The sequence below is a fragment of the Chiloscyllium punctatum genome, chromosome 22, assembly GCF_047496795.1.
Source record: "Chiloscyllium punctatum isolate Juve2018m chromosome 22, sChiPun1.3, whole genome shotgun sequence".
Taxonomy (NCBI): Eukaryota; Metazoa; Chordata; class Chondrichthyes; order Orectolobiformes; family Hemiscylliidae; genus Chiloscyllium; species Chiloscyllium punctatum.
The window spans coordinates 63,388,886-63,411,110 of record NC_092760.1 but is presented as its reverse complement, the minus strand read 5'-3'; the positions used below and the strand labels follow the sequence as shown (position 1 = coordinate 63,411,110).

At 41.2% G+C, this 22,225-nt stretch overlaps 1 protein-coding gene across 4 annotated transcripts in view; it reads left to right on the top strand.

The window, feature by feature from the left end:
* LOC140493727 (endoplasmic reticulum-Golgi intermediate compartment protein 2-like) overlaps window positions 1–22,225 on the top strand; it is a 79,380-nt gene that overhangs the window by 10,277 nt on the left and 46,878 nt on the right. For 3 of the 4 annotated variants that reach the window (XM_072592525.1, XM_072592524.1, XM_072592527.1), the window contains 6 exons: window positions 2,069–2,139; window positions 2,628–2,668; window positions 2,781–2,876; window positions 4,943–5,038; window positions 9,616–9,671; window positions 21,293–21,391. In XM_072592525.1, coding sequence (XP_072448626.1) covers window positions 2,069–2,139; window positions 2,628–2,668; window positions 2,781–2,876; window positions 4,943–5,038; window positions 9,616–9,671; window positions 21,293–21,391 — 459 coding nt within the window. The remainder of the gene's footprint in view (window positions 1–2,068; window positions 2,140–2,627; window positions 2,669–2,780; window positions 2,877–4,942; window positions 5,039–9,615; window positions 9,672–21,292; window positions 21,392–22,225) is intronic. The other variant, XM_072592526.1, reaches the window with a different exon arrangement.

Genomic DNA, 22,225 nt, shown 5'->3' with positions numbered 1-22,225 from the left:
TACTTTGAGCAAAGGAGGTTGAGGGATGATTGGATAAAGGTGTATAACATAGGTAAGACAGAAAAGGAAAAGTGTTTCTATTAGTTGAAGGTATGTCTTTAAATTAATTGAGATAAAGAGTCTTGAAGAGAATTGTAGATGTACAAGTTCTGTTAAAAGTTCTTATAGACAAATATGGATGTGTATATGCATAGCTCATTGAAAATTACAAGTTATTTAAAGGGATAAACAAGACAGATGTTTCCCAAACTGAGGAGTCTATAAACATGGTACACAATTTCTAAATGTGGGAAGCCACTTAGGATCAAGATGAGGGGTATTTTTTTAACCTAGAAGGTGGGAATCTTTGGAATATGCTACAAAGAGAGTTGTGGAAGCTCTATCATTGGGTACATTTGAAGTAGATCTTGATGCATTTCTTAATACTCTGCATCAGAAAGAAAGATTAAGTTCTTTTATTTTAACAAGACCCTTACAGACACTCAACCCTCATTGAAAAGTCACCCACACCTTCACATTAAAGCCTCTTGCTCACCTGACATGGTTGTAATTGGCTACCTTCCTTAAATTGCTTTGCATTCACTAGATGATAGTTTGTCTAGTTGCTGTCTCTCAATGCGGTCCTTAAAGCAAACTGCAAACTCAACTCACTGTTCTTTAGTATGGATTATGTAAACTCACATCTTCAATAGCTCTGTAACATATCTTCCTCTTTGACATCCTCAAGCCTTCTGCTTCTGAAGCTTTTCTTCTCACTTAGCTTTGGACAACTCAGGATTCTCCCAGCTATTACTATTTGGAGACTACTAATGGCAGCAGCTCTGCTAGTATGGGCCTTCCTTGCTGCATGAATCTGCTCTGGTTCCTCTCGATCTTTCCCTCTCTCTCTCTTTTTCATGGTTTTAAAACTCACTTTAGCAATTATCCCCCAAGACAGCTTGCTGATCATTTCACTGAATTCACAGAATGCTTGTCAATGCTGTTTGAACTCAAGATTTAAAATTACTTCCCGACGGTTAAAATAAGGATTAGATCTTCATAGAACTGAAAAGCCGAAATCAACTTTTCCTCTATTTTAGAATCCATGGTCTCAAATTTTCAAAACATAAGGTGTTACATTAAAGGTTTAGCTGAGTGATGCCTAAGAGCAGTTGATATAATTATGGTCCCTCAGCCAGGCTACAACTCAATTCAATTCTATTCCATACTGTATTAACCTGAAACAGGGGATCTGTGAATTTGGAGGTTTGCATGGGCTTTCTTTATAATCTTGAATATAATCAAAGTTATCTAGTAGTGCAATAGGATATACAGGATCATGGATTCCAATTTTATATATAGATTCTGAGGCTATGTGCTATTCAATTTTGTTTTCAATATGCCTTCAATATGTGTAGGTATGGATGGCATTGTATTTCGTGCCTACTCCAAATTGCTAAGAGGGCATTATGCATTAACACCTAGCTGGGACTGGAGTAAGCTGTTGGCCAGTCCAGGTGTAGGTGGTAGATTCATTTCCCTAAAATTCACCAGAAGATTTCATTGCAATTATATATTTTCATAGTTATTTTGGTGTCAATAATAATTATTTTTTTCATTGCATTACTAAAGCTCAAATTATTCACCAATATCCTTATTGACTGGGCCAATTGCATCTCAATTCCACAACAAACCTGGTTGACTCTTAACTGATCTCTGAAGTGGCCCAGAAAGGTCCCTCTTTCTTAAGACCATGAGCAATGAGAATAAATGGAGCTCTCGACGATAGTATCCACAACTTGAGAGGAAACAGAATAAAATCTAACATGTTCTACTTGTTAGAAAAGGTTGAACAGGCTAAATCGTTTCCCTAGAAAGGAAGAGGCTAAGGACTCACATTATGGAGACCTTTAAAATGATCCAGAGGTTCAAGAAATTGAAACGTTGTTAAGAGCATTTGAAACAATATTGAAGCATTTAAGTGGAATCTAAATAAGCACAAGGTGTAGAAGGAAACAGTGTATCAAAATTAAAAAAAAATGCCTGCAAGGTCATTCCTGTTTCTGTTGTTCTATGTTGTTATCCAAAGATGTTGGAGCAGACATGATTGATCAGACAGAAATCAGGGTTGGTGAGTCTGGAGACCTTCAGTATGAGCCAGTAAGTTTTTATCAGCTTCACTTTTCTCTTTGGTGTGCGTGTGCAAGCAGACTCACAGCTTGCTTTTATGAGATTTGGAGGAGCCAATGTTCCCTCTAAGCTATATGCAGCACTGACATCCGGTCCAGAAGACGCTACAGTGCAAGATCCTTGGAGATTGGCACAGAGGAAAAGAAATAAAGAGGGATGGCTGGGTACAGGCCCTGTTAATGTGCAACTTCTGCCTCTCCCCTCCCCTCTAGTCTAAGTCCTTCCTTTAAATCTACTTCTATGACTAAGCTGTAGGATACCTGTTCCAATTTCTCTTTATGTGGCTCCGTGTCAAATTTTGTCAGATAACCCTCCTATGATGTGCCGTTGGATGTTTCACTGCATTATAAATGCTATATAAATGAAAGCTGCTGTTGTTTCATCAATCTCATCTATTCACATTTTTCCAAGGAGTGGAATTATAACATAATATATCATATACTTTTAAAAATATTTAGACCTGCTTTGAACTCACAGAAAAGGAGAAAGCCTGGCAGAGGTATGTTTTTAAAGTTATTTTCTTCATGTTGGCATTTTGATAATCTGCCCTTATTGAAACAGGAATTTAGATCCTTTACAGAACTAATCTGAAAACTTACATTTACCTGCAGAACAATACAAACTATTCAACAACAACTCAACGAGGAACATAATCTGCTGGAATTCCTCATCAAGTCATCATTTAATGGAACAACAAAGGGTCCAAGGTAATCACATAGCTTAGCATATATCAGTTTAGTTTGACTGTAACCCTTTTGAATTCAAGGTAGGAGGTTACAGGCTCAATGCTTACTCTAAGGGCTTAAACATGATTACATTGTGTCATCTTTAAGCCTTGTTTACCCTCTCAGGTGGATGTCTCAATTAATGCATTTACCTACGCTATGCTTAACTTCAATCCCTATGACATTTACAAATAGTCACCAAGTACAGCCTTTAAGTAATATCTGGAACCTCAGAGCAAACAGGCCGAAAAGCAGGGAATCAGATCCTGAACTTAATGCTCATAACCCATCAAAACATTTTCAGGATAGCTAGAGCTCCATCCTCATTTCCAGGCCTCCTAAAGCGGGCTCCCAATTCTAAGCCTCTGTCACTGCCAGGACTTTCCAATCCTGGTGGCTTCCAGTGGTACCAAGGGTTCACGTTGGTGTCAGAGGGTACAGTGTACCTAGAATTACTCAGAGCTAAAACACAGATGCATGCTGTATGATCTAATGCTCTATGTATTCTATCGACTGCATTTCTTATATTTCTTATTTGTATTCTTGTTTTCATTCATATTCATAGAGGTGGCATGGTGGGTCAGTCATTACCACTGCTGTTTCACAGTACCACGGACCTGGGTTCAATTCCAGCCTTGGGCAACTGTCTATGTGGAGTTTGCACATTCTCCCCATGTCTCTGGTTTCCTCCCACAGTCCAAAGACGTGTAGATTAAGTGAATTGGACATGCTAAATTGTCTGTAGTGTTCAGGGATGTGTAGGTTAGGTGCATTAGTCAGGGGCAAATGTAGAGAAAAGGGTTTGGGGTGGATTACTCTTCAGAGGTTTATAAGTTAGCTTGTTGAGCTGGAAAATTTGCTTTCAGACATTTCGTCACTATACTAGGTAACATCATCTGTGAGAGTCTCCGATGAAGCGTTGGTGGTATGTCCCACCTCTCTGTTTATAGCTCTTGGTTTCTTAAGGTGGGTGATGGTATTTCCGGTTCTTTTTGCCAAGAGTCTAAAGCGATGTGTTTATTGGTGGAGTTCTGGTTAGAATGCCAGGCCTCTAAGAATTCTCGTGCAAGTCTTTGTTTCACCTGTCCAAGGATGTGTGTGTTGTCCCAGTCAAGGTGATGTGCTTCTTTGTCTGTATGTTGAGAAACTAGTGAGAGTGGGTCATGTCTGTTGGTGGCCAGTTGGTGTTCATGTATCCTGGTGGCAAGTTTCCTGCTAGTTTGTCTGATGTAGTGTTTTTTACAATTCTTGCTTGGTATCTTGTAAATGACATTAGATTTGCTAGTAGCATCTAATTGACTCTTTAGTTTCATTACTTTCTGTTTAAGTGTGTTGGCTACCATGATGCCAAGGGGTCTGAGTAATCTGGAAGTCATTTCTGATATGTCTTTGATATAAGGTACTGTGGCTGTAGTTTTTGGTTACGTCATGTCTGCTTGTTTGGGTTTGTTTCTGAGGAATCAGTCAATTGTGTTTGTTGGTAGAATTTTTCTTGAAAGCGTTGTATCGATATTTTTCTTCTGCTTTTTGTAGTTCTTGGGGGCTGCAGTGTGATGTAACTCATTGAAATGTCTTGATGCAACTCTGTGGGTGTTGGGATGATTGCTTCTGAAGCTAAGAATTTGGTTTGTGTTTGTTGTTATTCTGTAGATGCTGGTTTGTCACGTGACAGCTAAACATACACTTCACCAAAGTCTCTCACTGAAGATGTTACCTAGTATGGTGACTAAACGTCTGAAAACAAAGCTTCCAACTCAGCGAGCTAACTTACATACTTATCATCATGCTGAGCTATAAATCTTCTCAAAAATCGCTAACTCTTCAGAGGGCTGATGTGTACTTGTTGGGCTGAAGGGCCTGTTTCCGCACTACAGGGATTCTATTTTACTTATCCAGCTTACTGTTAAATGCATTAAAATAACAATGGATTAATCTTGATACTGAAATGTTTAAATTGCATCTGATTAGAACCTGTGGATTTTAAAGTCTATCAGGGAAAAGTAATGTGCAAATAACATTTGAAAATGATTTTGTCATTTTGCTTTCAGGGTTGTTGACTCCAGAGATCCTCCAAATGCCTGCAGGATTCATGGTTCACTGAAACTCAACAAAGTGGCAGGGAATTTACATATTATGGCTGGGAAGTTGGTACAATCCTGATAACTTTGCAGTGTTTTTAAAGCGCACAAATCAGCCTCACAACTTTGTTAAGTAAACAAATCATAAATCAAAAAGTGCGTGATACAGGCAGTCCTTGCTCAAAGCTTAAAAATTTGTTGCTGGAAAAGCGCAATAGGTCAGGCAGCATCAAAGGTGCAGGAGAATCGACGCTTCGGGCATAACGTCGATTCTCCTGCTCCTTTGATGCTGCCTGACCTGCTGCGCTTTTCCAGCAACACATTGTTAAGCTCTGATCTCCAGCATCTGCAGTCCTCACTTAGTCCTTGCTCAAAGCCAATATTATAGGAAGTTCAGAGAAATTAAAGCGATGAAACAGACCAAACTGTCTCAATGCTTTAGGGTGCTCACACTTTTCCCTACACTAGTTTACCTCATTAGGTCAGTACATCTGCTATTCTTTCTCCCTCATGTTTATATCTAAATTCCCACACTCTTCAGCAAACACCACTTGTCCCATTAGAGAGTCATAGAGATGTACAACACGGAAACAGGCACTTTGGTCCAACTCGTCCAATGAAAAAGTTGCCTCTTAAGTCCCTTTTAAATCTTTCTCCTCTCATCTTAAACCTATGCCCTCTAGTTTTGGACACCCCCACTCTGGAGAAAAGTCCTTGTCTATTCACTCTATCCATGCCCCTCATGATTTTATAAACCTCTAAAAAGTCTAAAACCTCAGCCTCCAATGCTACAGGGAAAATAGCCCCAGTCTATACAGCCTCTCCCTATAGCTCATACCTCCAACCCTGGCAACATCCTTGTAAATCTTTTCTGAACCCTCTCAAGTTTCACAAGATCCTTCTGATAGGAAGGAGACCCGAATGGCATGCAATATTCCAAAAGTGGCCTAACCAATGTCCTGAACAGTTGCAACATGACCTCCCAACCCCTCTACTCAATGCACAGACCAATAAAGGCAAGCATTCCAAATGCTTTCTTCACTATCCTGTTTACCTGCAACTCTACTTTTAAGAGCTTTGCCATTGGAGCTATAGCTACAATTTAGCCCTCAATCCCAGGGAATTCTTAGTAACCTGAGAAGCCGTTGAGGACCAGCAGACCAGAGAACTGGAATGCCACTTTATTTCTGAACTATGGATCCAGGAAGGATATTTTTCCAGGCAGCAATATTGACTGCTTGAGATGTCAATTTCTAAAAATTCAATCAAGAGATGTAGTCATCACTCTCCAAGCCAGCATTTATTGGCCATCCCTAATTGCCCAAAGGACAGTTGAAAATCAACCACATTACTGTGGGTCTGGAGTCACATGTAGGCCAGACCATGTAAGAATGGCAGTTTCCTTCCAGGACACTCTTCTGAAGAGTGTCCTGGACAACAAAGAAGTGGTCTGATTTAACTTGCTGGAGTTGAACTAATTTGTGCAATTGATATATTGTTAAGAATGTCAGACTCCATCTGCAACTCCTCAGCCCATTGACCCATCTGATCAAGATCCTGTTGTATTCTGAGATAACCTTCTTCACTGACCACTACATCACCAATTTTGGTGTCATCTGCAAACTTACTAACCACACCTCCCATCTTCACATCCAAATCATTTAAACAAATGACAAGAAGCAGTGGACCCAGCACCGATCCTTGTGGCACTCCACTGGTCACAGGCCTGCAGTCTGAAAAGCAATCCTCCATCACCACCCTCTGTCTTCTAGCTTTGAGCCAGTTCTGTATCCAAATGGCTCATGGCAGGGTTTGTAAATCCAGTACTGGACTAATTAATCACCATAGGACCCTTGACACCAGAGTGGAAGAAAGTCATCCTCCTTACCAATGGACTGTCTTAAAAAAAAGTATCCCTGTTATTTACCTGAACTATACCTTATGGTAGTGAGTGCCACAGTCTCATCACTCTCAGGATAAAGATATTTATCTTGAATTCCCCAGTAGTTTTATGAGTAGCTATCCATATTGAAATGTAAGAATCTTCCGTATGACTGCCCTAACTAGCTCATTCATCATTTTAAAGACCTCTATCAGGTCTCCTTTCGAATGTCTGTTTTCTGGAGAAAAAGAGTCCCAGGCTGTTCCATCTTTTCTTTTGGGTCCAACCATTCATGTTCCACATGACCTTTGTAAATAGTTTTTGCAGTTTTTAAAAAAAACCCAAAGTAAAGATTAGTGAGTTTCCTACAATACTTTGTGACTTGTTCCCTTTTGCAATTTCACTTCAGTTTTTGGAGTAAAATAAAATGAAGAACTGGTATTTATGGTGATATCAGGAATGGGGGTGGGGTTGTGTGGGGGGGGGGGGGTGGCGGGGGGGAGGAGGTGGCGTGGTTGGAAGGGATGTGTGGGGAAGTGGAATGAGTCAAATAAATGGAGAAAATGCCCAGAGAGAGAGACAGAGAGAAAAGGCAAGCAGAGAAAGGAAATACTGAGGGACCACGTGGGATTGAGGTTCATAAGGAGAAGGTGTTAGCAATTCTGTAAAGTGTGAAACTAGATAAGTCCCCTGGGCCAGATGAGACTTATCCTAGGATTCTCTGGGAAGCTAGGGAGGAGATTGCAGAGCCTTTGGCTTTGATCTTTATGTCATCATTGTCTACAGGAATAGAGCTAGAGACTGGAGGATAGCAAATGTTGTCCCCTTGTTCAAGAAGGGGAGTAGAGACAACCCTGGTAATTATAGACCAGTGAGCCTTACTTCAGTTTTGGGTAAAGTGTTGGAAATGATAAGAGATAGGATTTATAATCATCTAGAGAGGAATAAGTTGATTAGGGATAGTCAAAACAGTTTTGTGCAGGGTAGGTGGTGCCTCACAAACCTTTACTGAGTTCTTTGAAAAGATTACCAAACAGGTGGATGAGGGTAAAGTGGTTGATGTGGTGTACATGGATTTCAGTAATGCATTTGATAAAGTGCCCTGCAGTAAACTATTGCAGAAAATACGGAGGCATGGGATTGAGGGTGATTTAGTGAATTTGGCTAGCTGAAAGAAGACAGAGGGTGGTGGTTGATAGGAAATGTTTATCCTGGAGTTCACATACTATGGTGTACCTCAAGGATCTGTCTTGGGGCCGCTGCTGTTTGTCATTGTTATAAATGACCTGGATGAGGGCATATAAAGATGGGTTAGTAAATTTGTGGATGACACTAAATTCGGTGGAGTTATGGACAGTGTGGTAGAATGTTGCAAGAGGGACATAAATAAGCTGCTGAGCTGGCCTGAGAGGTTGCAAATAGAGTTTAATGGGAAAAGTGTGAAGCGATTCATTTTGGAAGGTCTAACAGGAATACAGACTACTGGGCCAATGGTAAGATTTTTGGTAGTGTGGATGAGCGGAGAGATCTTTGTGCCTATTTACATAGATCCCTGAGAGTTGCCACCCAGGCTGACAGTGTTGTTAAGAAGGCATTTGGTGTATTAGCTTTTATTGGTAGAAGGATTGAGTTTCGGAGCCATGAGGTCATCCTGCAGCTGTACAAAACTCTGGTGTGGCCGCACTTGGAGTATTGTATACAGTTCTGGTCGCTGCATTATACAAAGGTTGTTGAAGCTTTGGAAAGGGTGCAGAGGAGATTTACTAGGATGTTGCTTGGTATGGAGGGAAGGCTGAGGGACTTGAGGATGTTTTCATTGGAGAGAAGAATATTGAGAGGTGACTTAGTAAAGATAAACAAGATGATCAGAGGATTAGATATGGTGGACAGTGAGAGACATTTTCCTCGTATGGTGATGGTTAGCACGAGGGGGCATAGCTTTAAATTGAGTGGTGATAGATATAGGACAGACATCAGAGGTAGGTTCTTTACTCAGTAAAGGGCGTGGAATGCACGGCCTGCAACAGTCATAGACTTGCCAACTTAAAGGGCACTTAAATGGTCATTGGATAAATGTATGGATGATAATGGAATAGTGTGGATTAGCTGGGCTTCAGATTGGCTTCCTGTACTGCGCTGTTTTGTTCTATGTTCAATGTTCAATTAGCTTTCATTATTTCCCTGCTCTTTCCCCATAGTCTATATTCTCAAGTGCCCAAACAAATTCCTTTTGAATATATTAATTGTCTCCATATCAATTGCCATCATGGGCAGAGTGTTCCAAATCATGACTAATTGCTGCTCAAAGATTATCTTCTCTACTTCAGTCAGAATCCTTACAGTGTGGAAGCAGGTCATTCAGGCAACCAAGTCCACACCATCCCACCAAAAAGCATCCCACCCAGACCCATCCCTGTAGTTCCAATGGCTAATCCACCCAGCCTAAACACAATGAGCAAGTTAGCATGGCCAATCCACCTAACTGCACATCTTTAGACTGTGGGAGGAAACTGGAGTACCCAGAGGAAACCCGCAAGGGTGGATTCAAACCAAGATCCATGGCACTGTCAGGTAGCAGTACTAACCACTTAGTCACCATGCCACCTCACTTGCTGCTACAATTCTTGCCAAAATCTTAAATTTGTGTCCCATAGATAATCCAGCCTCATTTGGAAATCTTTTAGTTTGATGAGTACCTGTGATTTGTATGTACCAAGAACAAAATACTAAATTGTGAAACATCATTTTTATTGTTTTTCAGACCATACCAACTCTCATTTGGCCATGCCCATGCACTTGCCACAAAGGATCCTAAAGGTAACTTTTCCTGTATAATTTGTAACTTGCTTTATTAATATTCTTTGCCTACTGTTACAGCCAACTAGCTGCTCCCAGGATACACTCAAATCCCAATGGATAGGGTCCAGATAAGGACCATTCTCCTCATATAAAAATACTTAACTGCTTCTAGCCTTTACTTGAGCAGTGGTAGGTCTTTCACCTCTGACTTAGAGAAACACAGATAGATCCCATGGACAGGCCTGAATACAAAATCTACACTGACACACCACTGCCAAACTGATAGACCATCAGGTGGATATAAAAGAAAATGTATGAAGGAGAGCTGGGAAATTCTGGCCGAGCCAACATTTCTCCAATAAATAACATCATCAAGAAAAAAATGGTCACTCACTTAGGATTTTGCTATGTGTAAAACTGTTGCCGTGTTTACTCACAGAATACCAGTGCCAGGGATTCACTGTATGACATGCGCTTTGAGCTGGCAATGAAACTGAGTAAGGTGATATATGAAAGCAAATTGTTTCTGTTAATACTTCTCTCTCTTCACAAACTCAAATATGCACAGTACATTTAGAAGCATTCCTTTATGCTAGCTCTCTTCAGTGTTCAGGACCTTTCTATTGAGTAAGAAGTGTTGGTTGATATCTGGAACTTATCAATCACTACAGTAAAGATGCTGGTACTGAAAGTCACCTAAGTTATTAACTAAAACTTTCAAAATATAACACTGACTTGCACTGACGCTAGGGACAAAGTCTTTTTCCTGTGGTGGGGGAGTCCAGAACTAGAGGGCATAGGTTTAGGGTGAGAGTAGAAAGATATAAAAGAGATCTAAGGGGCAACATTTTCATGCAAAGGGTGGTACATGTATGGAATGAGCTGCTAGAGGAAGTAGTGGAGGCTGGTACAACTGTAACATTTAAAAGGCATTTGGATGGGTATATGAATAGGAAGGGTTTGGAGGGATATGGGCCACGTGCTGGCAGGTGAGACTAGATTAGGTTGGGATATCTGGTCAGCATGGATGGGTTTGATCAAAGGGTCTGTGTCCATGCTGTACATCTCTATGACTCTATAAATAGTTGTTGCCACTACAAGCAAGGCATATCCTTAAAGAAGACTGTATGCATCGTGTGCATGTCTGTGTGTGTGTGTGTATGTGTGTGTGTGTCTGTCTGTAAGAAAAATAACCAGCAGCAAACTTAATGTTTAAACAAGATAAAGGTTACCTTAATACAACCACTGATATATGATATTTAAAATAACTAAATATTTACAACATCAAAATGCAGGTAACATTAAACAGTGTAATAAAGATAATATTCACTTCAGTTCTTTAGGACATTGTTGCAGGTGCTAAGCTTGGATTTGAAGTGATTGTCGTATGGAATGAGGGTTGAAGTTGAATAACTGAATTCAGCAGCTGTGTTGACTTCTGCAGTCAAATATTCAGAGCTTGCTTTTGTGATGGGAACCCCAGTGGGTTAAACAGCTTCAGGGGATGAGAGATGGCCCTTTTTCCTTACTTGTGCTGCCATTACAGCATTTGCAATCTTCTGTATTCCTTTTTTGTAGAATGCATACCATTTCTGGGACGTCTAACTCCCGGTTGCAGAGAGAAAATGCAATGCTAACATAACAGCAGGACTTGGAAGTGTTTTCACAGGATCTCCTAATATCTCTGGACACAATGGCAGTACCCAGCCAGATTTTATAGAGAAAATAAAACCAAGATGCTATCCCAAACTATCCCATTGGGTAATGGGATAGCACAGGTCTGGAATACAATCCTAACTGTTGTCTTTTAACCACTGTAATTCACTTTTTAACTGTTTCATGGATTAACTTGCGTGGTTCCAATTCTTCCAAATTAAGTAAGATTTAGAAAGAACTATCCATACTGCCAAGGAAGCATTGATCCATCTTCCTTTATACCCTTGGACAAATGCTCACTGAATTTCAAATGTCTTTTGTGATTCTTCTTGAGATAAATACTAAATTGCAGCTGTATCCATCGCAGTATAACTACATTCCTAGTCATGATGTGGTGATACCGGTGTTGGACTGGAGTGTACAAAGTTAAAAATCACACAACACCAGGTTATAGTCCAACAGATTTATTTGGAAGTGTATTATTAAAGAAAATGACAGAGATAAATCCAGAGTAAAACATTTAACTGGGAAAGGCAGATTTTACAAAACTGGGAAGTGGTTTGGCTAAGGTGGGCTGGACAGGACTACTAAAAGATTGATCAGTGGGAGACACTAAAAAGTGAGATCCTTAAAGCACAAAGCAGACATATCTCCTTCAAGAATAAGATTATTACTGCCAAATGTAGACCCTCATATTGTCTAGAAAAATAGGGGAAAATTAAACAGAAAAAGAAAGCTTATGCTAGACACAAAAAAAAACTGAACACTGTCGGTAGCTTAGAGGAGTATAGAAAGTACAGGGTCAAGTGAAAAATGAAATTAAATCAAAGACAGGGAATGAAAAAATACTAGCAAACAAGATACAGAAAAACGCAAAGATAAAGAGCAAAAAAGATAATTAAGGAAAACGTGGGACCTATCAGAGATAAAGAAGGGAACTCGTGTGAAGATGCGGAGGATGAGAAGAAATTTAAATGATTTTTTTGTCTTCGTATTCACAAAGGAAGGGGATGATGTGGATAGTGGGAGCAGTGGGAAATATTAGACAAAATAATCATGATGCAAGAGGAAGTGTTTGAAAAATCGAATCCTTGGAAGTGAATAAGTTGCTAGGGTTAGATGGATCGTTCCCAAGGATATTGAAAGAGGTCTGGGAAGAAATATCAAATACTCTGAGGATTATTTTCCAATATTTGTTAGACATATGTGAGGTGCCAGAGGACTGGAGGAATGCAAATCGAGATCCATTGTTTAAAAAGGATACAAGGAAATGCTAAATAATTATAGGCCAGTCACTCTTACTTCAATGGTGTGCAAATTGTTAGAATCAATCCTGAGAGACTGGATAAACTGTCACTTAGAAAGGCACAGAGAAGTCAGGGATAGTCAGCATGGCTTTGGTAAGGGAAGGTCATGCCTTACAAGTTTGATTAAATTCTTTGAAGATGTGACAAGGAAGATTGATGAGGGTATTGCAGTGGATGTTGTCTACATGGCTTTTAGTAAGGCATTTGACAAGGTCTCATGTGGCACACTGGTCAAAAAAGTAAAAGGCCATGGGATACAGAGCAATGTGTTGAACTGGATCCAAAGTTGGCTCAGTATCAGGAAACAAAGAGGAATAGGCTATGATTGCTCTTGTGAATGGAAAGCTGTTTCAAGTGTTGTTCCACTGGGCTCAGTGTTGGGACCCCTGCTATTTGTTTTATATGTTAATGATTTGGACTTGAAAGTGGGGGAGGGGTGCACCCAATGAGAAATTTGCAGACCCCTCAAAAATTGGCCGTGTAGTGGATAGTGAAGAGGATAGCCGTAAGCCCCAAAATGATATTGATAGATTGATGGTTTGGGCAGGAAAGTGGCGATGGAGTTCACCCTCTGGGAAGTGTGAAATAATCCATTTTGGGAGGTCAAACAGTAAAAGAAAATACACAACAAATGGGAATATACTGAGAGATGTAGATGAAGTGAGAGATCTTGGCGTGCAAGTGTACAGGTCCCTAAAGGTAACATTACAGGCTGGTAAAGTTGTAAACAAGGCATATTGGAATGGTCTTCTTCAATGGCAGAGGTATAGAATACCAAAATAGAGAATATAATAATGAAACTGTATAGACACAGGTGAGGCCACAACTGGAGTAGTTGTGGCCTCACCAGTTCTGGTCACCACACTACAAGGACATAATTGCTCTTATGAGAGTGCAGAGGAGATTAACTAGAATGCTGCCATGGCTGGAGAATTGGAGCTACATGGAGTTTGGGGCTGTTTTCTTTGGAACAGAGAACATTGAGGGTGCCATGATTGAGGTATACAAAATTGTGAAGGGGGGGGTAAGGTGGAGTAGGCAGGAGGACAAATTACCCTTGGCAGAGAGTTCAAAACCCAAGGGTCACAGATTCAATCTAAGTGACAGAAGGATTAGAGGTGACGTGAGGAAAAACCTTTTTATATTGAGGTGATGGGGTCTGGAATTTGCTGTGTGAGTTGATAGTAGAGGCAGAGACCCTAAATTCTCACAAAAATTACCTGGATCTGCACCTTAAGTGCATGGTGATGGAGCATGTGTATAAGGATGGGATTAGAAAGGGCATCTGGGTGTCTAAGAGTCAGCATGGACAAGATGGGTCGAATGAATCCTTTCGGTGCTGTATCATATCCACAGTTCCAACTCCTCTGCGCCCATTTTTAAAAGGCCATTGCAGTTTATTACAAAAATCTATATCATGCATTTTTCTACTATACAATCAAAACAGAAAAATAAAGCAATAAAACTATACACAGAGTCCTGGTCAAATCACCCCTTCGCCATTGTGTCCAAAGACACAGGGAGATGTTTCAGGCATTGGAGGAATTGGTGTGCTAATTCTCAGTTATCAAAGTGCTGACCAAAAATTCATGACCTTGTGATTTTTCATTTTGAAGGTAAATCATTGAGAAGAAACCTCTCCTCAAATAAAGTCCTTGGCCCCCACAAACTTTACAATCCTAATCTTCAACTTCCAGTTCCTTTCCAAAGCTGTTGACCATGCTGTCATTATACAAATTCGTCCTCATCTTTCTTGGAATTCCAACAAAACATCCATCCCCATGACAGTAGCGAAATACCTGTTATCATACAAAATTTATCAAATTTGACGATGTTAGGGGCAAACAGTCTCATCTCATCATTCTTGATGCCTTTGACATGGTAGATGCTCCTTCACCTTTCCACTGCTGCCCACGTGAGTGGAACTGCTCTCTTCAGATTTAATTCTTATTGATTTAACCAGTGCCCTTTTCTCTTTCATTCCCGCAATTTCCACCATAGTTCTGAAGGATCCACCCCCTCCTATTTCTCACCTGCATGATATTCCTTTGAAACATCATCAGAAAAATGTTTGCATTTTAAACAGATGATGATTGTTTTATCACATGACCACTTCCCCTAACCCTTCCCCCGTCGCTAAATTACCAGACTGCTTGTCCAACATCTATTACCAGAGGAGCAGAAATTTCTTCCAGAAACTTCAAATTCAGAAAACTGAAGTTATTGCCTTCCATCTCAATCACAGATCCTATTCTTTAGTTGTTAATGTTTTTCTTCTGCCTAGCAATGCTATGAGAGTAAACCAGACAGTTGTAACCTTGGTGTCATACTTAAAAATAAAATGAGCATCAAATCATATGTCAAAGTCATCATTAAGATCGTCCATTTTCATCTCTGTAACTTGTCTGACTCTATCCTTGCCTCAGTTCATTTGCTGCTGAAAATATCATTTATGCCTTTGTTGTGTAAAAATATTTCTGGTTCTTCAGCCAATTGCTTAGCAATAGAGTCCAGTAATGAGATACCTGTACTGCACAGCGTTAAAATGGCACTTGTATTCCTTGGAGTCATGAGAATCAACTCCAACGCTCACACTTCCATCATTAAATTAAAACAAAAAGCCCATTGGGATGAAGATCAAAAGAATAGGCTGAAAGAAAAATAAAATTCTCAGAATATCATCCACACATACACACCAGGAAAAAGAATTCTTTTATGTTTTGACTAAAGAAGAATCGTTTGCACAAAACATGAGAGCACAAAAGATGGAAAGAATGGCTTCAGTGTTGCATTACTAACACAGACTATCGCTGACAAGAGTTCAATGCACCCTGTTTATGCCTATGGTGAGGTTTATTAGTGTATTATCAGGCTCAGCTGCTGTTTACAGATGTACAAACTGAGCTCTTTCCAAGGGTTAATTGTTCAAGACTTGATAAAGAAATTAAGAAAGACTTGCTTTCATACAGCACCTTTCTTGACCTTAGGACAACTCAAAGTCCTTTACAGCCTTTGAAGTACTTTTGAAATGTAGAAACTGTTGTAGGAAACCCTGCAGTCAATATGCGCAAAGCAATATTCCATTATCAACAAACAATAGTGTCTAAATAATTCAATTTTAACATAATATTAGGTTAGATCATCAGGTAGAATGACCATGTTTCCATTTAAAGCAGTATCATAGGATCTCTTACATGTACCTTAGAGAAGAGAGATTGCCTTGCTTCATAGATGGATTTCTGAGGGTGTGGTGTTCCTCATTACTGAACTGAGAGTGTCAACCTAAATGTTTTGCTTAATTCTCTGAAATGAGACTCCCATTCTGATTCAAGATGGGATCATGATACTACTGGGCCAAGCTGGCACTAAATAGGGCCAGTATCTTTTATATGACTCATTCTTGCGATGTGTGCATTGCTGCAAAGGCATCATTTATTGTCCATCACTAATTTCCCTTGAGAAGCTAATGATGATCAGACATCTTGAACCATGTGGTTTCAATAGACACAGTGATTTAAGGGAGGAAATTTCAGGATTTTGATTCAGCGACAGTCAAGAAATTGTGATATAATTCCAAATCAGGATGCTTTATAGCTTGGAGCAGAACTTGCAAGTGCAGTATTGCATTGTGCTACTGAGACTTTATAAAGCTCTGGTTAGGCCCCATTTGGAGTACTGTGTCCAGTTTTGGTCCCCACACCTCAGGAAGGACATACTGGCACTGGAACGTGTCCAGCGGAGATTCACACGGATGATCCCTGGAATGGTAGGTCTAACATATGAGGAACAGCTGAGGATCTTGGGATTGTATTCATTGGAGTTTAGAAAATTAAGGGGAGACTTAATAGAGACGTACAAGATAATACATGGCTTGGAAATGGTGGATGTTAGGAAATTGTTTCTGTTAGGTGAGGAGACTAGGACCCGTGGACACAGCCTTAGAATTAGAGGGGGTAAATTCAGAACAGAAATGCGGAGACATTTCTTCAGCCAGAGAGTGGTGGGCCTGTGGAATTCATTGCCGCAGAGTGCAGTGGAGGCTGGGACGCTAAATGTCTTCAAGGCAGAGATTGATAGATTCTTGTTGTCTCGGGGAATTAAGGGCTACGGGGAGAATGCGGGTAAGTGGAGTTGAAGTGCCCAGCAGCCATGATTGAATGGCGGAGTGGACTCGATGGGCCGAATGGCCTTACTTCCACTCCTATGTCTTATGGCCTTATGGTCTTCTGCACTCGTCCTTCTTGATTTAAGGGGTCTTGAGTTGGGCAGGTTATTGCATTGCATCTTCCAAACAGTATACACCACTGTCACTGTGCACCAGTTGCAAAGGGAGTGAATATTTGAAATGGTGGATGGAATGTTTGATGGTGAAATCCTTTTCAGTGTTGTTCAAGCAGATTTCATATAGCTAAGTGGAAAGCATTCCAGCGTATTCCTGACTTGTGCCTTTTAAATGGTGGGCCAGTTTTGGGGAGTCAGGATCTGAGTTGGTCATTGCAGAATTGCCAGCCTCAGATTACACAGTAGCCACAGTATGTACATGACCGATCCAGATAACTTCTAGTTAATGGTAACCTCCCAGAATGTTGACATTGGAGAATTCCAAGGGCAGTGCCATTGAATATCTAGGGGAAATAGTTCAATTCTCTCGTGTTACAGATGGTCATTTCCACTTGAGGATTTGTGACCAGTACTGAAGACAGGACACGCATCAGCAACATCCTCACTTCTGACCACACGACAAAGGGAAGGTTATTAATCAAGGAGCAGAAAATGATTGGGCCTAAGACACTAGCTTGGGGCACTTCCATAATGATATCCTGGGGCTGACCAATAATCAGAACCATTTTGCTTTCATCTAAGTATGACTCCAACCTATGGACAGTTTGTCCCTGATTCCCACTGACTTCACCTTAATTAGGGTTTCTTAATCACACCCCATCAAATACTATCTTGACGTCAAGGTCACGCAGCTTCACTTATGAAGTTCAGTTCTGTTGTTCATTTTTATTGCTAAGGTTACAACAGGCAATGAGCATTGAAACCCAAGCTGAACATTTGTTATTGCAGTGTAAGTGCTGCTTGATCACACTGTTAACAACCATCTTCCCTGATGGTGAAGAATTGACTGATCGGGCAGTAATTGGCTAGAGTAACATACCTGGGTACTTCTTTTTTACATTGTATTTGTAGCGGGATTGCTTTTCTAAGAGTGCAGATAATTCTAGAGCAAACGATTTATGTTCTACCAGAAGGATATTGTCAGGACCCAGAGCCATTACAGTATCCAGTGCCTTCAGTTATTTCTTGATCACACATGAAATGAGTCAAACTGGCTAAAGAGTGACATGTGAGATGTTGGTTGCCACCGGAGGAGGCTAGGATGGTTCATCCACCCAGCAACCCAGACGTTGGTAGAAAATACCTCAACCTTGTTTTGCATCCAAGGAGCAGGAGAATCGACATTTCGGGCATAAGCCCTTCTTCAGGAATGAGGTTGGTGTGCCAAGCGGGCTGAGATAAAAGGTAGGGGGGAGGGAATTTGGGGGAGGGGCGCTGGGAATACGATAGGTGGAAGGAGGTGAGGATGAGGGTGATAGGCCGGAGAGGTTGGGAAGAAGATTGCAGGTCAAGAGGGTGGTGCTGAATTTGGGGGTTGGGACTGAGATAAGGTGGGGGGAGGGAGAATGCCTTTGACAGGATATCACACAGGTATATGAGAGATGTTCTCTTCAAAATGGGCTTTGGGGAGGGAATCTGCAATTGGATCAGACTGCTCTACATCAACATTGTCTGTGCAGTCTCAATCAATGGGTGGGAATCAGATAGCTTCCCAGTCAGATCTGGAGTCAGGCAGGGCTGCCCTCTCTCTCCTGCCTTGTTTGTGTGCTGCAGAGAGCCATTTGCCGAGTCCATCAGGAAGGATGCAAGCTTGAGAGGGGTGACTATGCCTGGTAGCGGTGGCCTGTAGGTCAAGGCCTCCCTGTACATAGATGACGTCACTGTTTTCTGCTCGGATACGCTGTCCGTGCACAGACTTGTGCATATGTGACCAGTTCAAACGGGCCTTGGGGGCCAAGGTAAACCAAGACAAGAGCGAGGCTATGCTCTTCGGGAACTGTGCCGACCAATCCTCAATCCCCTTCACCGTCAGGACCGACCACCTGATTGTGCTGGGTATTTGATTCGGGGGGTACTGGGGCTTGCGCCAAGTCTTGGGAGGAGTGTATCAGCAAAGTGAGGCAGAAACTGGGCAGATGGAAGCTATGGTCACTCTCCATCGTGGGAAAAAACCTGGTCATCAGGGGTGAGGCACTGGTAAAAACAATGACTGCAGATAATGGAAACCAGATTCTGGATTAGTGGTGCTGGAAGAGCACAGCAGTTCAGGCAGCATCTGAGGCACTGTCATTGCTGTTATACATGGCACAGGTCTGGCCTATTCCCAGAACCTGTGCCGCTGAAGTCACCCAGACCATCTTCCAGTTTATATGGAGATCAAAGATGGACTGGGTCCGAAGGGACTCGCTGTACAAAGATCTGGGCAACGGGGGAAAAAAACATCCAATGCCACCCTCACCCTGATGGCCACCTTTGTGTGTGGCTGCATCAAGCTGTGCGTGGATCCCCGGTACACAAACACCAAGTGTCACTATGTACTGAGGTTCTACCTGTCCCCGGTGCTGCGAAGGATGGGCTTGGCCTTGCTGCTGCGGAACACTCCAAGTAGTTGGACCTCCGTGTCCTTCGTGGAGAAGTTTATGAAGAAAAACATCTTTGACCACAAGTCCATCAGGAAGTGGTCAGCACGTAGTGTCCTTGAGACCCTTCAGGAAAAGGAGAGGGCGGATCCTGTCGAGCAGTTCCCTGAGCAGACTGTCAAAGCCATTTGGCAGAATGTCTCATCGCCAGAACTTTCCAACAAGCACCAAGACTTGGCTGGTGGTGAGAAGGGCTCTGCCTGTGAGATCCTTTATGCACGTCCGGACTCTCAGTCGCACCGCACGCTGCCCTCAAAGTGGCTGCAAAGGGGGAAGCGAGACTGTCACACACCTCCTTCTGGAATGTGCCTATGCAGAAGAAGTCTGGAGAGGAATGCAGTGGTGTTTGTCGAGGTTCGTCCCGAGCAGTGCCGTGACATGGGACTCTGTGCTGTACGGTCTGTTCCCCGGGACGCACACTGAGACGAACATCAACTGTGCCTGGAGGATCATCAACTCGGTGAAGGACGCTCACTGGGCATCCAAAACCTGTTGATCTTCCAGCTGAAGGAGTTGACCCCGACTGAGTGTCGCAGACTGCCACATTCCAAGGTCCAGGACTACGTGTTGAGGGACACGCTGAAGCTTGGGGCAGCTGCTGCCAAGGCGCGGTGGGGAAAGACCACTGTGTAACATCTGCCTGCCTAAGAAGAACAGGGGGCCCGTGCAGTCATTTGGGCTCTGCTGACGCCTCAGCTAAATATATGGACATATGATTGATAAACGTACAGACCTGTATATACAAACGATAAATTCTGATCTCTGTATATAAATGTTTACATATGTATGGCATGACCAACTGTACAGGCCATCAAATTATTTTATGAATAAAGTATATTTTTGAAATAAATAAAAAACCTCAACCTTGTTTTGCACTAACATGTTGGGCTTCACGATCATTTAGCACACATGGGTGTTCACAGAGCAGCTTCTTCTAGTTAGTTATTTAATTGTCCACCACTATTCACAACTGGAAATCGTAGAACTGCAGAACTTTGATATGATTCATTGGTTGTGGCAGTTAATATTGTGGAGGCCTTTGAACTGATGCATGAGAACATTAGTAAACTTGCATCAGTGTATGGTTGGCAAATTAAATTAATATTGGTAAGTGTGAAGTAATTTAATTTTGAACAAACAAATATGGTAGCCACATATATTATCCACTCCTTGATCTATAAATGTCTAAAAGGACTAGAGGAGCACAAGGGCTCTGTGTTACAGACATACAAATCAGTGAAAGAAGCAACATAGGTTAAAAAGGCTATTTATAAAAAGCCAGTAAAGCATGGTGGTCCATTTATCGGGAGATAGAATACAGCAGAGAAATAATGTTAATCTTGTATACAACCTTAGTTAGACCATCACTGACAGATGTGCACAGCTCTGGCCTAGGTATCAAAGAGGCAATGGAAAAGATGCAAAAACAAATTACTAAAATTATACCATGAACTGAAATATTTTGGCTGTCAAGGAAGATTTGACAGGCCGAGGCTTTTTTCTGTTAAAAAAAAGAGATGAGAGATGACTTGATAAAGATTTTCAAATTATGAGATGGCTTGGCAAGACATAGAGAACATGCAGAGAAGTTTCTACTTCGGGCAATGACCTAAAATAGATGCTAAATATAAGATAGTCACTAACAAATCCAATAGGGATTTCACGAGAAAATTGTTTACTCATGAGTCGTGAGAATGTGGATCTTTCTAATTCTGGGACCCATTAATGTGAATAGCAAATTACATTGAAGGAGAAGTAGATAAGTACAAGGAGGAAAACCTGAGAAGGATTTGTTGATGGAGAGGGTTTGAAGGAGTTCATATAAAGTATAAACAATAATGTGGACCAGTTGGGTCCAGTTTACATTCCTGTACTAATAAATATCTATAACATGTTGCTATTTCTTTGTTTTCAGTGTACAACTTCTCTCATCGAATTGATCATTTGTCATTTGGAGAACTGAGCCCTGGATTAATCCATCCACTAGATGGCACTGAGAAAATAACAGAGACAAGTGAGTCACACAGAAGAATTACTCATTGAGATGCAGGTTCATAGCATATTTCATCTGGGACCAATGATTACAGTTACTGATTGGGTCAAATTCTCTTTTATTACAAAGGAGTATCATTTTTGAAACTTGTTTTTGAAGCAGCATTTTTTAATCCGACTGAGCGAAAAATATAAAACAGCCAGCGGACTCAGTTATATGGAGATCACATCATTTTAAGGTTATAACAGATTTTTGTTAATGAGTTTTTAGCCACGGAAAAATGATTTGCTTAAACATATATATTTTCACCAAAATTTTAATGCATAAAATCTTTAAGAAACATTGGCTAAATTTCCTACAGGGCAATATGTTTCATATTCTAACAACCCACTGCAAAACAAGTTTTCCTTGAATTCCCCAATGTATTTATTAGTGACTTTCATATTTATGGTCTCTCATTTTGCTTTTCCCCTCAAGTGGAAACAATTTCTCTCTGCCAATGCTGTCAAAACCTTTTGTAATTTTAAGGAACAAAAGCAGATATTGCTGGAAAATCTCAGCAGGTCTACCAGCACATGTGGAGAGAAGTCAGAGTTAATGCTTCGGGTTGAGGGATCCTTTCTCAGAAAGGATTTTAAGAACTTCCACTAGGATGAAACAAGTAGATAGAAGCTGGCAGCACAGTGGCTCAGTGGTTAGCACTGCTGCCTCACAGCACCAGGGACCTGGTTTCGATTCCCGCTTCAGGCGACTGTCTGTGTGGAGTTGGCACATTCTTCCCATGTCTGTGAGGGTTTCCTCCCACAGTCCAAAGATGTGCAGGTTAGGTGAATTGGTCATGCTAACTCGCCCATA